This window comes from Sinohyriopsis cumingii, chromosome 16, assembly GCF_028554795.1.
Source record: "Sinohyriopsis cumingii isolate HCF-2022 chromosome 16, ASM2855479v2, whole genome shotgun sequence".
Lineage (NCBI taxonomy): Eukaryota > Metazoa > Mollusca > Bivalvia > Unionida > Unionidae > Sinohyriopsis > Sinohyriopsis cumingii.
Window position 1 is genome coordinate 15,183,240 of NC_142976.1, and position 17,041 is coordinate 15,200,280.

The 17,041-nt window shown below is 33.2% G+C and overlaps 1 protein-coding gene across 1 annotated transcript in view; it reads left to right on the top strand.

The window, feature by feature from the left end:
• Positions 1–17,041, top strand: part of LOC149779979 (uncharacterized) — a 116,172-nt gene that overhangs the window by 1,505 nt on the left and 97,626 nt on the right. Inside the window, exons 2-5 of the mRNA XM_089936702.1 lie at positions 4,359–4,546; positions 5,306–5,528; positions 8,108–8,169; positions 10,586–10,692. Coding sequence (XP_089792828.1) covers positions 4,381–4,546; positions 5,306–5,528; positions 8,108–8,169; positions 10,586–10,692 — 558 coding nt within the window. The 5' untranslated portion in view covers positions 4,359–4,380. The remainder of the gene's footprint in view (positions 1–4,358; positions 4,547–5,305; positions 5,529–8,107; positions 8,170–10,585; positions 10,693–17,041) is intronic.

Below are 17,041 nucleotides of genomic sequence, written 5' to 3' on the forward strand. Positions count from 1 at the left end.
CACCCTACAGTGATTTTTCATTTGTATGCTTTATAATGAATGGTAAGAAAGATGGTTAAGGTAGCTAGTTGCCATCTTGGTTCATTTATGTTACAGATGATCAACAGTAACATAAAAGCATGACTTGTATTTCTTTTAAAAAATTAACCAAATCATAGCACATCATGTTAATAATTTATTTAGCTGTGTATCATTCATGAATGGTTTAAGGGTAATAAAATTATCACTATTGTTTATTATGTGCATTAGACAGTTTGTAAACCTTTTACTGTAAGCAGCTACCATGACACCTGTGAAACAGTAAGAAGAAGAATGGAAGTTTAATTCATGTCAGTGCCAGGTCAAGATTGAATGGAATCTGATGGTCTCCTTGTGTGGAGTATACATATGTATTGGTTACATTAAATTGCGATGTCAAGTTTCTAAAGATGAGATTAAGCAAACGATAGTTAAATTCAATGTAAAAAATTTTTCATGGCTTTAGATGTTTTACAGTGATACTGATTGACCCTCAAATATAACTGCCCATTACTACAAATAGAAAAACCTTTAAATTACCTTCTTTCAGATAGTGCTTAACAAAATTTGACCTAATTTGATAGCATCCTGGAATAAAGGGCTTTCAGTATTCAGCCAAAGATGCTTTTGTGCTATCAAGCATGAATGAAGATATGAAAAAAGACAAGTTTGAGATAATTGATTTTTAACATAATTATGCAGTCAACAGGATGGGAGCAAATTGATACAGAAAAAGCATCCTAGTAACCAGATTTCTTGGCCCATTGGTATTGCATTATTTGGGGGAGGGGGGCATCTCTACTGTCCTTCCCAGCATATGTGGTAGAGCTTTAGATGACCCCACAGATATGTTTTAAAGTATCTGAAAATGTATTTAGGCATTTTAGAGTTATAAATTTGATACAGTCATTATACAAGCAATAAGCATGGAAATTCGAGAATTTAAACTTTAAATAATTAGCCTTTGATTTGCATTTGACTTTAGTTTTGTCTAGATTAAGATTTTTTAGATACAGTTATTAAGTTTCTTTTTCTAAGTTTCTATTACATTAACGTAAAATTTTATATTTGGAATAGATACAGATTGTGATTTGGAAAAATATGTTCTACTTTATTTTTGACTAGATTAGGATTGTTATTAGTTCTGAATAGAATTGTTAGATTCCAGTTTTGAAATTTTTTAAGTTATATGAATTTGATGTTAGTTTTGTCTATATTAGGATCTGGGTTATTAAAATATTTTAAATAGTTATTATATTTAAGTCTTTATTTAAAATCTTTTAAAAAGTTATTATATTTAAGTCTTTATTTAAAATCTTTTAAATAGTTATTATATTTAAATCTTTATTTAAAATTTCTACTGAGATTTATCTGTTCTGTTAGTTACCTAGTCTTGCAAGTTGTTTGCTTTGGGTTTCTGGGTTAGTTCCCCTTCACTTAATGTATTTTATCCTGTCAATGCCCTTCCTCTCAGAATGCTTTCTAATCCTCGGTGACCTTTGTCCTTTAGGTCTTTTAAGTTGTATCTTATTTGGTTTTGTGTATTGATGTTAAAGATTTTTTTTGGTTGATAAGGCTTTGAGATCAAATTATTTATGTTTTTAGTCATTTTTTAAAAGTATATCATAGGTTTTGTGATTGCATGTGTGCGGTTGTATATGTGTTCCATTATTATCAGGTGCTAAAAATAAGAAAGTTACATGTACTGTATTTATCTTTTGCATCCTTGTTTGTTGGTGCTTTGTATAGCTGGGTCTTGTTAAAGTTCTCATATATTATTTTATACTCTATAACATTTTGATCTTTTTTGACCTCTATTTGGGGTCATTATGTTGGTATTTTATTTAATTTCCTATTCTTGCTTTATACAGGATATTTTTATCATATTCCTCTTCCATGACTTCAGATACCCCAGATATTTCATGGTGTAATCCCTTCTCTTGTTGTATCTTCTTTTCCTTCCACCAATACCTTTTTTCATCAGAGGATGCTTATGGAGATGTTGTTTTTTTGTGCTGGGCCCTGTTTGTGCTTGATTTTACTTTTTTTTATCTTTTCCTTTTCTCTCAGAGGTTCATTGTTTCTCTGGAAGGGGGGTGTTTTAGTGTGCCTTTTAGCTGTAGCCTCCTCATTATATACTTGTTTACCTACGGGGGGTATGATAGGTGGCTCTCTGTTTCTTCTGTTTTGGTTGTTTCCATTGATTTTTCCTTTGTCTCAATATCTAATCTTTCTCAGTATTCATATTTTCTTGAGGCATGGCCTGTTTTACCACATAATTTTGCATTTTCTATGGAAAATGCAGCCTTTGTATCAGGTTTAGGTGAGAAAGCCATTCATGTAGAAGAATGTTTGTATTTTTTTAAAACTGTTCTATCTCTTCTCCCATGATCCTTATCCCCATTTCCAGTTCATATCCATGCTATTTCTGCAGCCCTGACTTACATACTTTCAGTCCAAATTTTTGTACTTTGTCAATGAATTTTTTTCAACTTAAGAATATTAGATGGCCTAGTGGTTAGCGCATTTGCCTCAGATGCGGGAGGTTGTGGGTTCGATCCCCAGCTGAATCATACCAAAGACTTACAAAAATGGTACTAACAGCTCCCTTGCTTGGCACTCAGAATTAAGAGGTTAGTGTTAGGACTGGTCGGCCTGGTTTCAAGATAATGTGACTGGGTGGGACATCATGCTACATGTTTGCGGCATGATACCCCAGTGCTAGTCATCACTATAAACTGCCACATTGCAGACATCATAGCGATATGACTGAATTTTTTTTAAAGCTATGTTAAAAATCCAAATCACACACACTGTTAGGATCTCTGTTATTGTGGGCCATTCTTTTGGTGACAGTGTAATCATATTGAGTTCTATTGCCCCTGCTTACCACTGGATCACAAGTGTTTCTCCTGTTTCTGTATTTTCCATTGTCATGGTTAATCTTTCTCCATTTTAGGCATTGTTCCTGGCAGCAAACATTGTGATATCTATTCACATTTATTTTGGTATTTTTCTGTATTTTCAATAAGAACTTATGCTGGGGACTTCTGAGGTCTCTTTGCTTCTTGTTGCAACTATGTTTGACAGAATCAATGACCTTTCATTTGGCTGTTAGTAATATAACAGCCTGGAGAGCATTCATATGTCCATAGCACACAGAAGGGCCCAAGCCATAGGGCTCTCAAGGGCCCAGGCATAGGGCTCTCAAGGGCCCAAGCTTCTGGCTCAAATGTGCATGAAATTCTCAAAGAACACACCCTTTATCCCTGTAAAGTGTCTCTGTCACATGCATCATTTTCCCCTGGGACATTATCCCTTTTTATATTTTTGTCAGCTGTTACCAATCTGCAGAATAGATGAAGGATAGACTTAGGTAAACAGACATAAAGCCAGTGTGACTAAATAACAGTTAATCCTTATCACAGTATTTAACTCTGACATGGCTTAAAAAACAGCTGATGTTCTTACTGAGTGTGTAAGTAAGCACCTGTAATTGTTTGGTAAATAAATGGTATAAGTGGAGATGCTATTTTAATTGCAGAGAAAACTACAAAGAATTCTAAATAATCATTCTTGGGATTGAAATTAATTGTTGATTTTTTTAATTTTTGTGGTTTGTTTTTGTGTTTTGTGTTGTAGGAGTAAAATTTTTAAATTTCTAAAATTCTTTTTATTGAAAACATTTTCTTTTTAATGTCATAAATGGCTAAGAATTTAGTCTTGATTTGTAATTAGCTAATGATTAGAATACTTTTTCATTTTCATTTCTGTCCATTTGAAGGTGAGGAACTCCCAAGTTTATGCAAGGGTCTTTCAGAATTATACTGGGGACTTTTGAGTTCCATAAGTAAAGAGTCTAGGACTACTCATCCTGAAACTTTGTTGAGAGCCCTTGGTCCACTTGGGCCTCTTGTTTTAAACTGTTATAGATATTTTCATGGAAAATGGAAACCCAGTCTGTTTATTGTTACACATATTATTACACAAAATAAAAATATTAAATTCTGTAACATTTAAGTTGAAGCACCAGGAAAGCTCTCATCGATCTTAACGTTGGCTATATTTGCCATGTACATATAGTTTTTACCTCATTTTATCTTTCATAAGGCTTCTCTTTATATAAAGTCTTATATTATGATGGGGGTTGGAGGGTTGGAATTTTTTTAATCATAGGATTTTTGTCTTTTATTTGAAGATAATGATTTTTTTAAACCAGTGTAATCCATATAATAAGTTCTTTTTTTGCTGCACTTCAGAGTAAGTTCAATTTTTAAAGCCATTTTTTGGCAAGACAATTAAATGGTTGGTCCCCAACTCAAATTTTATTTCTTTTGCAGAATGGACTGATATGTTGTTAGCATGAACATGGATGTGAAACTAGCTGAAGCTGTCTCGACACTTTTGTCCAGCAGGTCATCCCAAAGTGAAGTCAGGACTCTGTGTCATTTACACTGTATTTTGTCTTCAGTAGAGGCGGCAGGTGTTCAGTTACCTGACAAGAAGGAAATACCGACATTCACTCTTGGTAACTTTGAACTTTGAACTACAGTTTCAATGATTAACAGCCCATCTTATTTGTTGAAAATCAGATATTTTGTTTTAAAAATTTGGCTTTGTATTGATGCAGTATTTACAATTACTATTATAGAAACATTTAAATGACTTAACTCATAAGACATACTGCTTTTAAATGAGGGCAGTTAGCAGATGGTGTTGGAGTCAGTTACTTTTAATCTAACTGCAATGGAATTCATCAAATTAAAGAAAATAGATATTATTCTCTTGTTTATGTTTCTCCTTTGTCTGCAACTTTTTTTTTCTCTCAGTAAGTTGTTGTTGTGGGGTTTAACGCCATTTTTCAGCACAAGATAGGCTATATATGGCGGCCAGTATTAATGGTGGAGGAAGAACCCGGGGAAAACCCCCGGAAAGAACCACCGACCCATGAGAAGCTACTGGCAAGCTTTCTCACATACCCACATTGGCTGCTCTCAGTAAGTTAGGAAGTGTTATAAAGTCGTTGACTTTTAAGTTTTCACTCTTTATAATGGAGACATTTTAGGCCAAATTTGCCATTCATTTCTAATAATCGGATTTCTATTAACCTATGTGTCTGATTGATTTATTTTCTTTCAGGTTTTATACACAGCAAAAGTTGTTTTATTAAACTGGTATATTGCATACTAAATTTGTTTTATCACTGTCTGTGTTTCCTGGTTTATTTTATTTCTAATTTTCTTATATTATCTGGACAAGGTTGATTCCATTTTTATTCTGCTTGCAGATTTTGATAATCCCTACCCACTCTTCAGTCCCTCATCCCTTTCACAAGACCAGCTGAACAAATTCACGTGTTACATTTTCGAGAGACGTTTTGGGTGGTCTGAGACGGATACAGAGAAGGGGAACAGAGTTCGACACTTGTCCAGCACAGGTGCTACTTTATCAGCAGGAGACAGACAGCAGAAGTCTATCTTAAACAATCACTTTGACTGTTTGATACGATGGTAAAGTGTAATTTCTGTTCTTGGTGCACTGTAATATTTGATAAAGTTGTTAGAATGAATTTTCATAGATTCTGTACATATTAATCTCCATGAATTTTCAAGCATACTGTACAAGTTAATTAACACAAATTTTCATGGATACTGTACATATTCCATCCACATTGAAAAAGTTTGATAATGTCAGCTGGTTCTAACTGACCTTGCTTTAGAATAACAACTTCAAACGTTTAACCCTTCTCGTGGGTCAGTGGTTCTTCCAGGGGTTTTCCAGGGTTCTTCCTCCACCAGTTATACTGGCCGCCATGTATAGCCTATCTTGTGCTGAAAAATGGCGTTAAACTGAACAATAACAACATCAAATGTTTTAACTTTCATAGATAGAACTGATTCATCAGAAGGACTTTATCAATGCTAGTGACTGGTTTACACATTATAATGATGGATAACAGCATCACCTGTGATTTTTTTCACAATGACAACATTTTCTCATAGTTATTTTCTATCAATTTAAATACACTTTAGGTCATTATGTTTGCAAAAATACATGTTGAAGGTTATTTAGATTTTCTCCAATCAGTAGATCTATTAATTAAGAATAATTTGATTAGTTCACTGTAACACATGACATTTCTTAGATCTGTTATAGTTTCAAGAATCCATGATAAATTGTTGTTTCAAATTCTGCTAATCTTCCTAATAGGACTAATGATTTATGCCAGTCTTAAATGTTGTATGCACATTTTGAGCATTGTAACTTTCAAAATACATACTGCTAACTCCATGAATAAATATAGTCTTAGCATTCAGTTTTAGGCCCTTTCCTCTTCCTTATCTATATCAATGATCTACCATTAAATAATGAATCCACAAATACAGATTTGTTTGCAGACGATACACCCTTGTATACATGTAGTTCTGATACTGAAGGTATCCAAATGAGATTAAACTCAGACTTTATTAGAATCCAAAACTGGGCACAACAAAATAGGATGGTAATTAATGGAGGTAAAACAAAATGGATGATTTTGGGGACATCACAAAAGCTACACAAGTCAGGGAACCCAGAACTATCTCTTGCAATAAATAATCATCCATTAGAAAATATCAAACATGAAAAGCTTGTAGGTATGTTTGTAGATAATAATTTATTATGGAATGACCATATTGATAAGCTTTGTCAAACACTGTCATCCAAATTTGCCCTACTCGGCAGAATAAAAAAATATTTACCTATAGATGGAAATTTCCAATCGATACTACAAGTCATATATTAATAATGATAATAATAATAATAATGCTTTATTTATAGAGGCTGACTCATTAGTCAAGGACTATTCTCCCTTGAGGTCCTCTTAAGGAGAGTATAACAGTGCACATTATATGAAGATAGCAATAATTACTGTTTATTTTAACATGTTTAGTATTAAAATATTAAATTCCATTATCTATTAGAAGCACATACATGCTCATGATATCTCTTCTTAAATACTTTAATATTTTCAGCAGATTTTACATGCAGTGGAAGCTTGTTCCACAGAACTATACCAGAGTATTTGAAGCTCTTTTTAAATTTCTCTGTTCTTGGTTCTGGTGCAAGAAGGTTTTCATGTGATATTGATCTCAACTGGTATTGTGCTGAAAATGGCCTGAATAAGTCCTGTAGATACTCTGGTGCAGTTCCATGTAGACATTTATATAAAAATAATAAATAATGGAATTTAGTATTTTAGTACTAAACATGTTAAAAAACACAATAATTATTGCTATCTTCATATAAATGTGCATTGTAATACTCTCCTTAAGAGGGCCTCAAGGGAGAATAGTCCTTGACTAATGAGTCACCCTCTATAAATAAAGCATTATTATTATTATTATTATTATACAATAAGCTTTTCTACGATAGATTAAGTATACATCGTGAATTTAGTAAATATTACAAATACATTGGAATAAAGGTTAGTCTTAATTTTTGACCATAGACATTCATCAGTATTCCCAGAAAACAGGTTTTCCTTGCAGTTTTGCAAGAACTGGCCATGAGTGTCTGTTCAAATAACTTAAATGGCAGAGCCCACATGTATAGACCTTTTCAGAAACTGATTTATTGCCCTTGAGTGGAAAACTCTTCAAAGAAAATGAAAATAAAACCAGCCATCTTATGAAGAAATGCTATATACAGATATACAGGACTAAAACTGTTATGTTAAATGTCTTTGATGTGTTGAGATTTGCTTTAATTTAAGTATTTCAGGTTTTACTACTGTTTACTGCATAACAATGTGACAGATTGTGGGCTATTCGGTGCAGTAGACCCTGTAAATTGTAATGCCAAGTTGGGTATGCACATTGAGTGGACAGAAGAATCCCAATTCAAGGGGAGTAACCAAGCTTCTGAAAAGGTCTATAATGGAGGTCTCAGGATTGGGACTCAGTGTATCTGCATTATGGTCCTCCTTTGTGCAGAAAAGTAAAGAAAATGAAAATACATTCAGGACTAAAATAATGTCCCAGTATAGCTAGATGAGAATTTTTTGTCAGGACCTGCTTTGTTATATTTCTGCCTTTTTTGCATATTGTAGGTATTTGCATCAAGACCTTAACAAGGCACTTCTTAAGGCCACAGAGTACACAATCAAGAAGAGTAAGTATGCAGTGATCAAGAGAAAAAATGATATATAGAGTGGTTTAATAATTTGCAGAGGAACACTGATAATTACATACCAGCCATAACATGACATGTCATTGCTAATGTTTTAAAAATTCACTCACAAACCCCCTTTTAGTAATCTTTAGGGGGAAACCCCTACCCACTCACTATACATGTAGCATGGTTTAAAAAGTAAACAGCTCATATAAAACTATCCTCGTGGCAGTTTATGCAGTTAATTGTCACAGGCAATTAAAATGCATGGTCAGGTATAAACAACCAGGATTTCACATTTAATTGGCTGACAATAGCTAAGGTGATATGTCAAGCCCTTTGAAGGCTTGTGGGGAGCCCATTATGCTAATTTGCATAGTTTAAGTTCTCATAGTGGGACAATCCACTTCATTTTAAGTTATGGGTAAATCAAAGAAATACATGTTGAAGAACAAAAGTTATTGCATATTGCCTTGAATAATTATGTTTAAGCCATCTTTATCAAAGATTATTGGCAAGTTTGTGAACAGTGGCAACATTTCTTTGAAGTTGGATTTTATTTCATATATAAAATGGAAAGCATGATTATATTAGTCATTGGAATAGTGTTCAAGTGTGATTCATTTTTATTAAGCAAAATGTCAGAATGCATTTCTTGTGATTGATGAAGCAACAAACGATCAGTTAAAACAAGCAAAGGCCAGCAAAACTAAATTTCAGAACTCCTGGTTGATGGAGTTTGACTTTATGAAGCACCTCAGAATGGGGGATCATTTAATGTTCTGCACATACTGTAAATAAACATATTAACACAAGACATTCTGGGGTATATTACATCCATTGAAATAGCTGATTCAACCACCTGTATGTAACATCAGGACATTATTTTACTTGGTTATTAGTTCTGTTTATCTTAATCTTATTAAATTACCAATATTAATTGACCCATGCTTTTCCAGATGATCTTAGCTATGAATTAGATTGATTGAAAGACAAGCACCTGCTCATGTTTCCACAGTTTATTTGTGTTGATAAAGTGTTAACACCTGTAATGGACAGAGGAGTTTATTGTTGTATTACCTGTATGTATGCATTAAACATGAAAATATTATGTTTCCTCCCCCTTCCCTCAATGAAATGGTCAGTTACAGATGTGATGTATATTGATTTTTCTATACAAATAAGTATATCTCATGCTCAAACTGAATTGGATACAGTTCTGACAATGCAAACATTAAGGTCATCAAGATTCTGTTCTGACCAGGATTTGCGCAGAGAATCAAGATAGGAAGTTTGAGCAACAGTAACAGCCAATGAATGCCAATATGAACACAAATGACACTTGCATTGCCTTCAGACCCCCTATTGAACTTCAAGGACTGCATCTAATTTACCCATTATTTTGCCATCTAGTGGATTTTAAAGACATAAGCTTGGTGTATGTTTCATTTAATGTCATTGTACTTGGAATTATGTGAGTGTTTGCACATATGTGTACCAAAATGTACATGCGTATAAGATGAGTCCAACTGCACAGACCTAAATCTACCGTTGCATAATGTGGCACCAGATCTGGGACTGTGCAGTTTGTAAGGAGTGATCAGGAAAACAAACAACCTAAACCATTATCTGCAGCTGCATTATGATACTGCAGATCAGGATCTTTGTTGTTTGCAATTTGACTCAACTTATAAGTGAGTTTATACAGTATGTATGTTGTGATGGTATCTGACAATACTAAGTTGGCTTTTTTTTCATTTTGTAAGTATTAAATACTAAAAAAAACAGACAAATTATTCTCTGTCACTCACTTTTTTGGGATCACATGCACTGACCCCCTAGGGACATAAAAACACTTTTTGAGTCTAAAATAACCCCTAACGCTGTCTGGGGATATGGCAGGTATGTAATTAGTATGGTCATTTGCACGAAGGATATTGAATAATCACACGATCAATTAGTCTTTGAAGTTTCTACATGCTGTCAAAGGAATGTTACTACTGTTCATTTTATATCAGTGTTTAAAGTAATTTGGCTGTTGTTTTACTCAGTGAGTAGGTCATAACTTAAAATTACCTGGGTTGAAGGTCATAACTTAAAATTACCTGGGTTGAAGGTCATAACTTAAAATTACCTGGGTTGAAGGTCATAACTTAAAATTACCTGGGTTGAAGGTCATAACTTAAAATTACCTGGGTTGAAGGTCATAACTTAAAATTACCTGGGTTGAAGGTCATAACTTAAAATTACCTGGGTTGAAGGTCATAACTTAAAATTACCTGGGTTGAAGGTCATAACTTAAAATTACCTGGGTTATGTTGTATTGTTTTCCCAAATTTGGTGTTCATCATGCCATGCTGATTTAATTTTGATGATGACTATACTATAATTTAGAGCCTTTTGTTTCTCTTCATAGTGTCTGCCATGCCAGTTATCAGGAACAGGGCAGTTATTCACCTTATGGACTGGCTAAAGAAAAACTCAGACCAGCTAAAGGACAGGGATCTGTTCCCTCAAATACAGGTATCACTGTCAAAGTTTCATAACTCTATTTATGTTTTAATTCTTGAAGGATTCACTTTACTTTTGATCAAAAGATTTCAATAAAGATGGAGTTTTCACCAATTTAGCTAAGCAACAAAATTTTTTACAGTTATCTTAACCCTTTACCTCATACAAGCGTCTTTGGACGCCTCTACTCCATTTGCATGGAAGCGCCTTTGGATGCCTCTACAAGATTCGCATGGAAGCGCCTTTTGACGCCTGCTGTAAACATCAGCTATTTTTAGCTAGTTTTCATAGCGCCACCTTCGGGTAAAACCCACCTATTAGATACTACATTCATTTCTGCGAATGACAATTACGTCAGATCACGTGGTCGCTATTCATGCACTGGTTGATATCTGCTATTTAAAGTAACTGGGTCATAATCTCCAGTCTCCAAAATGACAGCCGCGGATTTCATTCAGTACATACGAAGTTTTCACGATTAGAATAACAACCACGAAAGATTCAATAAATTAGGTAAAGTCTCTGATATTGATGTAGGCAGCAATTAGTTTTTATAAATTATCAAATTCAGATGACTTAGTGATGTAGACGCACACGAAAACCTTGTAAATTCCGAGTATCGGAAATGACAGCTACGGTTGGTCACACGGCCTCACTGACATGACGGTGAATGAGTTCTCTCTCGATTTTGAAGCACATAAAAAAATTATTCTGTGAAAAATAATTACACAGCTATAACAATTGGACTTTACTCTTAACTTTTTCCACATATAATGTATGTGTACCAAAAATGTAAAATGGTTAAAATTGATGCTAAACGTAACACCACTACATTGCTTAACAATTCACAGGCAGGATTTCATTCAGTACTTACGAAGTTTTCACGATTAGAATCACAACCACGAAAGATTCAGTAACTTTGGTAAAGGCTCTGATATTTATGTAAGCAGCAATTAGTTTTTATTGATTATCAAATTCAGATGACTTAGTGATGTAGACGCAGACTAAAAACGTGTAAATTTCGAGTATGGGAATGGCAGCTACGGTCGGTCACGCGGCCTCACTGACATGACGGTGAACGAGTTCTCTCTCGTTTTTAAAGCACATAAAATATTCTTCTGTGAAAAATAATTACATAGCTATAACAATCAGACTTTACTCTTAATTTTTTCCATATACAATAGCTGTCTACCTAAAACGTAAAATGGTTAAAACTGCTGTTAAACGTAACACCACTACATTGCTTAACAAATCACAGGCATGCCTATGGGTATGCAGTCGGCTAGGTAACAGGTGTTCTATTTATAGTGTGCTGCACTTTGTCACTATGCTCTATGAGGTAAAGGGTTAAAGAAAGATATTAAAATAGTAATGATTGTATTGCCAATGAGTCATTGATGAGTATTTTAAAATTCCTAATACGTTAGACTCTTGTATTGCCAATTAGTCAGTGATGACTATTTTACAATCCCTAATACTGTTAGACTCTTGTATTGCCAATGAGTCAGTGATGAATATTTTACAATTCATAACACTGTTAGATTCTTGTATTGCCAATGAGTCGGTGGTGAATATTTTACAATCCCTAATACTGTTAGACTCCTGTATTGCCAGTGAATTGGTGATGAATATTGTACAGTCCCTAATACTGTTAGAACCTTATATTGCCATTGAGTAAGTGGTGAATATTTAACAATCCCTGATACTGTTAGACTCTTGTATTGCCAATGAGGTAGTGATGATTATTTTACAATCCCAAATACTGTCCTGTATTGCCAGTGAGTCAGTGATGATTATTTTACAATCCCTAATACTGTCCTGTATTGCCAATGAGTCAGTGATGAATATTTTACAATCCCTAATACTGTCCTATATTGCCAGTGAGTCAGTGATGAATATTTTACAATCCCTAATACTGTTAGACTGCTGTAATGCCAGCAAGTCAGGGATGAATATTTTACAATCCCTAATACTGTTAGACTTGTGTATAACCAATGAGTCAATGATGAATATTTTACAATCCCTAATACTCTTACACTGTTGTATTGCCTATGAGTCGGTAATGAATATTTTACAATCCCTAATACTGTTAGACTCTTGTATTGCCAATGAGGTAGTGATGATTATTTTACAATCCATAATACTGTCCTGTATTGCCACTGAGTCAGTGATGAATATTTTACAATCCCTAATACTGTCCTTTATTACCAGCAAGTTAGTGATGAATATTTTACAATCCCTAATACACTTAGATTGTTGTATTGCCAATGAGTTGGTAATTAATATTTTACAGTCTCTGATACTGTTAGACTCACTCACTTTAATTGAAATAAATCTTAAGATGCATTAATAATTTGTAACTGTAATCTTCCATCTCTATATAAACACCCACATTTGTCTTTATGTGTGTCATTGTTGCTAAAACAAGAGGTGGCAAGTTTAAAACTCATGGTAGGAAGGGATCCCAATTTTTTCAAAGTTCTTTTTACCTATTTTATGTTCAAACTTTATTTTGAACTCACTCATCCCAATTTTTAAAAATATATTAAACTTTTTTTAAATAGTTCCATCTCATGATGGGCAGTTAACCTAGTTAGTTTATATTTTATTCTCCAATTAGCACCTGTTACCTACCTGCCAATTTGAAAACCTGCTTAAGCTGGAGAAGGTAACTAACCTTCAGATGATTAATACAATTATTATCATTCCAGATAACATCAATAAAGAAGCAGTTGTCTATAAAAAATTATTAACCTCCCAGGTAACATGAAAGGAAAGAAGCAGTTGTCTGTAAAAATTATTATCATTCCAGATAACATCAATAAAGAAGCAGTTGTCTATAAAAAATTATTAACCTCCCAGATAACATGAAAGGAAAGAAGCAGTTGTCTGTAAAAATTATTATCCTCCCAGATAACATCAATAAAGAAGCATTTGTCTATAAAAATTATTTACCTCCCAGATAACATCAATAAAGAAGCAGTTGTCTATAAAAGTTATTAACCTCCCATATAACATGAAAGGAAAGAAGCAGTTGTCTATCATGATCAGTTGTCACAACAATTTCCAGATGACACACTTGCTAAACAGAACAAAAGTTTCAGCATTCCATGAGAAAATCTAAGATGCTTTGTTTTGTAAACTAATAATGGCCTGTTTCTCCACAGAAGCAGATCAGTTAATTTATAGACACCTAACTGAAAAAAGGAAATTAAGTTGTTACTCAAATTTGACAGTTTTATTAAATAATAATATTGTATTGTACTTGCATAAGAAATATATTCAAAGCTGACTGAAGTTCACTTGTATTTCCAGCCAAATTCATTTAATTGTTTTGTACCCTCTAATTTTTCATACACCATCTTTCTGTAACAATGATAGTTAAGTGTATGTTATTTTGCATATATTAAACTTGATACTTTTATTAAAATGCCGTAACTTTTTCGTACAAAAAAGCTTAAATGAGATGATTAATGTGTTTCTAGCAGAAAAGAAAAATAGATTAAAATCATCTACAAGTAAGTTATTGTTATGTTCTTTCTTACTTCTTTTATTTCGATGTTTTATATTTGATATGGAAAACAAAGTTGATGTTTTAAATGGCTTCAGAAAAATATTGGTGCATGATTTACATCTGTAAAAAAAAAAAAACCAACGCACTATTGGCTATGTATATGTTTGATAAAATTTTGTATGAAAGACATAAATATTTTTTTATTTTGATAAGCAATTAATTGAAGCCTCAAATACAAGAGACAGGAAGATATACTTTTATTGCTTCACATACTGTAGAAAAGTTTTTTAAAATTATTGTGTTGTAATTCTTGATTGTTGTTATCATTGTTATCCTTCTCATAATCAATGATATTCTTTTCTAGCCTTATTCAGCTGATGTATCTTCACTGTTTAAACTCACAATATAATTATTTGTATTTTATGTTGACTGCAGGTAAAGTGGACTAAAAATATTTCATGCCCAATGCAATATATTGTGTATTCAGTATCATATAGTGCTTAAAATCTCGTATTCAGCCATGAATTTAGTAATACAAGAAATTATAAGACTTTATAATAGATTTTATGTGACAAGCATAAAGACCTTATTAATCAGTTTTTGAAATAGTATGGCCTAATTGTTTTCTCAACAGTGAATCTACCCTTATGCTTGTATCCACCCTTCTTTTGATATACCAGCTAGAATGAAGAATCATTGTTGTATGACCAAAGAGATTTTAGTATGAGCAAAAAAAGTTAAAGATGTGTGAGGTTAAATAGGCAGGAAATAAGAAAATCAACATTTACCATTATCAGGTTTCAAATTAGCAGCAAGTGGGGAAGAGAAATTTGGAAAACATATCAACATCATGGACAGCTGGAAATATAAGTTTGTGGGATTAAGGAAATCACTGACAAATTTGGGTAACTGGGTCATATTCTTTTTAAATACTGGGTTGGCATAATTTAGTTATTGTATTTTCTGTGGTACCTGTCCTTCATTTATGTAAGTGCTATCCAATCATATTCTGTGTGTAAGGGAAGCAGGTGTTGGTACATAATATAATATATATAGATAGATCAAGTGAGAAAGAGATATGGAGATATATAAAACAGAGAGGAAGGATAGGAGGCATATACATAAGAAAGCTTAATAGAGTAGAGAAACAGCTCAGAAAACCATGTAGCTTAAACTGTAATGTGGAGATTGGAGAGGTGGTTGTTGTTGTTGTGGAGTTTAACGCCATTTTTCAGCACATGATAGGCTATGCATGGTGGCCAGTATTAATGGTAGAGGAAGAACCCAAGAAAACCCCGGGAAGAACCACCGACCCACGAGAAGCTACTGGCAAGCTTTCTCACATACCCACATTAGCCGAATCCTAGACTTAAACCCACGCAGACAGAGGTGAGAAGGCAGTGATCTGTAATGGAGAGCGCTTTAGACCACTTGGCCACTCAGGACCCCAGAGATTGGAGAGGTGGACAAAAAATATTAGTATTCATGTATATATATATATATATATATATATATATATATATATATATATATATATATATATATATATATATATATATATATATATCATTACAATATTTACCGCTTCTCATTAACAGCAGGACAGTTGCCTTTACAGCTCATAATCCTTCAACATGACTTTTAATTTGTGCCAGTTACTAAGTCAGTTACAAGCACCACAGTTAGCTCATGATATATATCCTAGTTTAGAGAATTCAGCTGATGTGTATTTATGTATAAGAAAGACAGAACATATACAAGTGATGATTTCTTAGTTAAACTTTATTACCATCCTCAGAATAAATAATGATGTGTTTACCATATGCATACTTATACATCCATCATTTTTATGGCTGTTGGTTGTTAAATGCATTTGCTATTGATTATAAATGGTGAATTGTCACATTTTTTTATTGAACAGTTGATAGTATTTTTCATTTTTCTTTTGGCTTCATCAGTGTCTGTGTTCCTCTTGCACTTAATCCAACCAAAACTGCTCCTCATTTACCTGATACAGTACGAACATGTATTTTTACCTGATACAGTACATACATGTACATTTACCTGATACAGTACATACATGTACATTTACCTGATACAGTACATACATGTACATTTACCTGATACAGTACATACATGTACATTTACCTGATACAGTACATACATGTACATTTACCTGATACAGTACATACATGTATATTTATTGATACAGTAACTGATCTCTAGACATATTAAATCATCTTTTAATAACTTTGCATAGGCTTTTGGCATAATATGACAAAGACTCATAATTAAAATAGGGAATAATTGTTTATTCAGTGGTGTTAATTGTCATTGAATTATAAATTGTAAACTTGTGAACAAAATAGTAGTGCCCTTGTACATTAATATGATTGATTGATTGATTGTATTTTAACAGCGCATCAGCACTGTTAGGCTAATTAGCACCAAACAAAATGTTATATGTATAATCTTTTTAAAATTATAAAAAGTCTCATATTGACCAGCGATATCAAAACCAAATAGTTGAAATTAAAACGGTAAGATGGTAAAAAATAAAGCTTCCCGATAATGGGGGATGTAAATGATCTATGTTAATGAAGAATGATGAAAAGGTATTAAAAAAGGGATGATATATATATATATTACATAAAACTGCACAAGGTGATAGCATAAAATTTAGAGTAAATATTCACTGCTTTCAGGAACTCTATAATACAAGTGATGTTTATTGTATCAAAAGGTTCCTTCATGTGATATGAATATGAAAATCATCATTTGCAAGGAAGATTGCATCACCATGTAACCTACCTCTCTCTCTCTCTCTACCCTTCCACAATACACTAT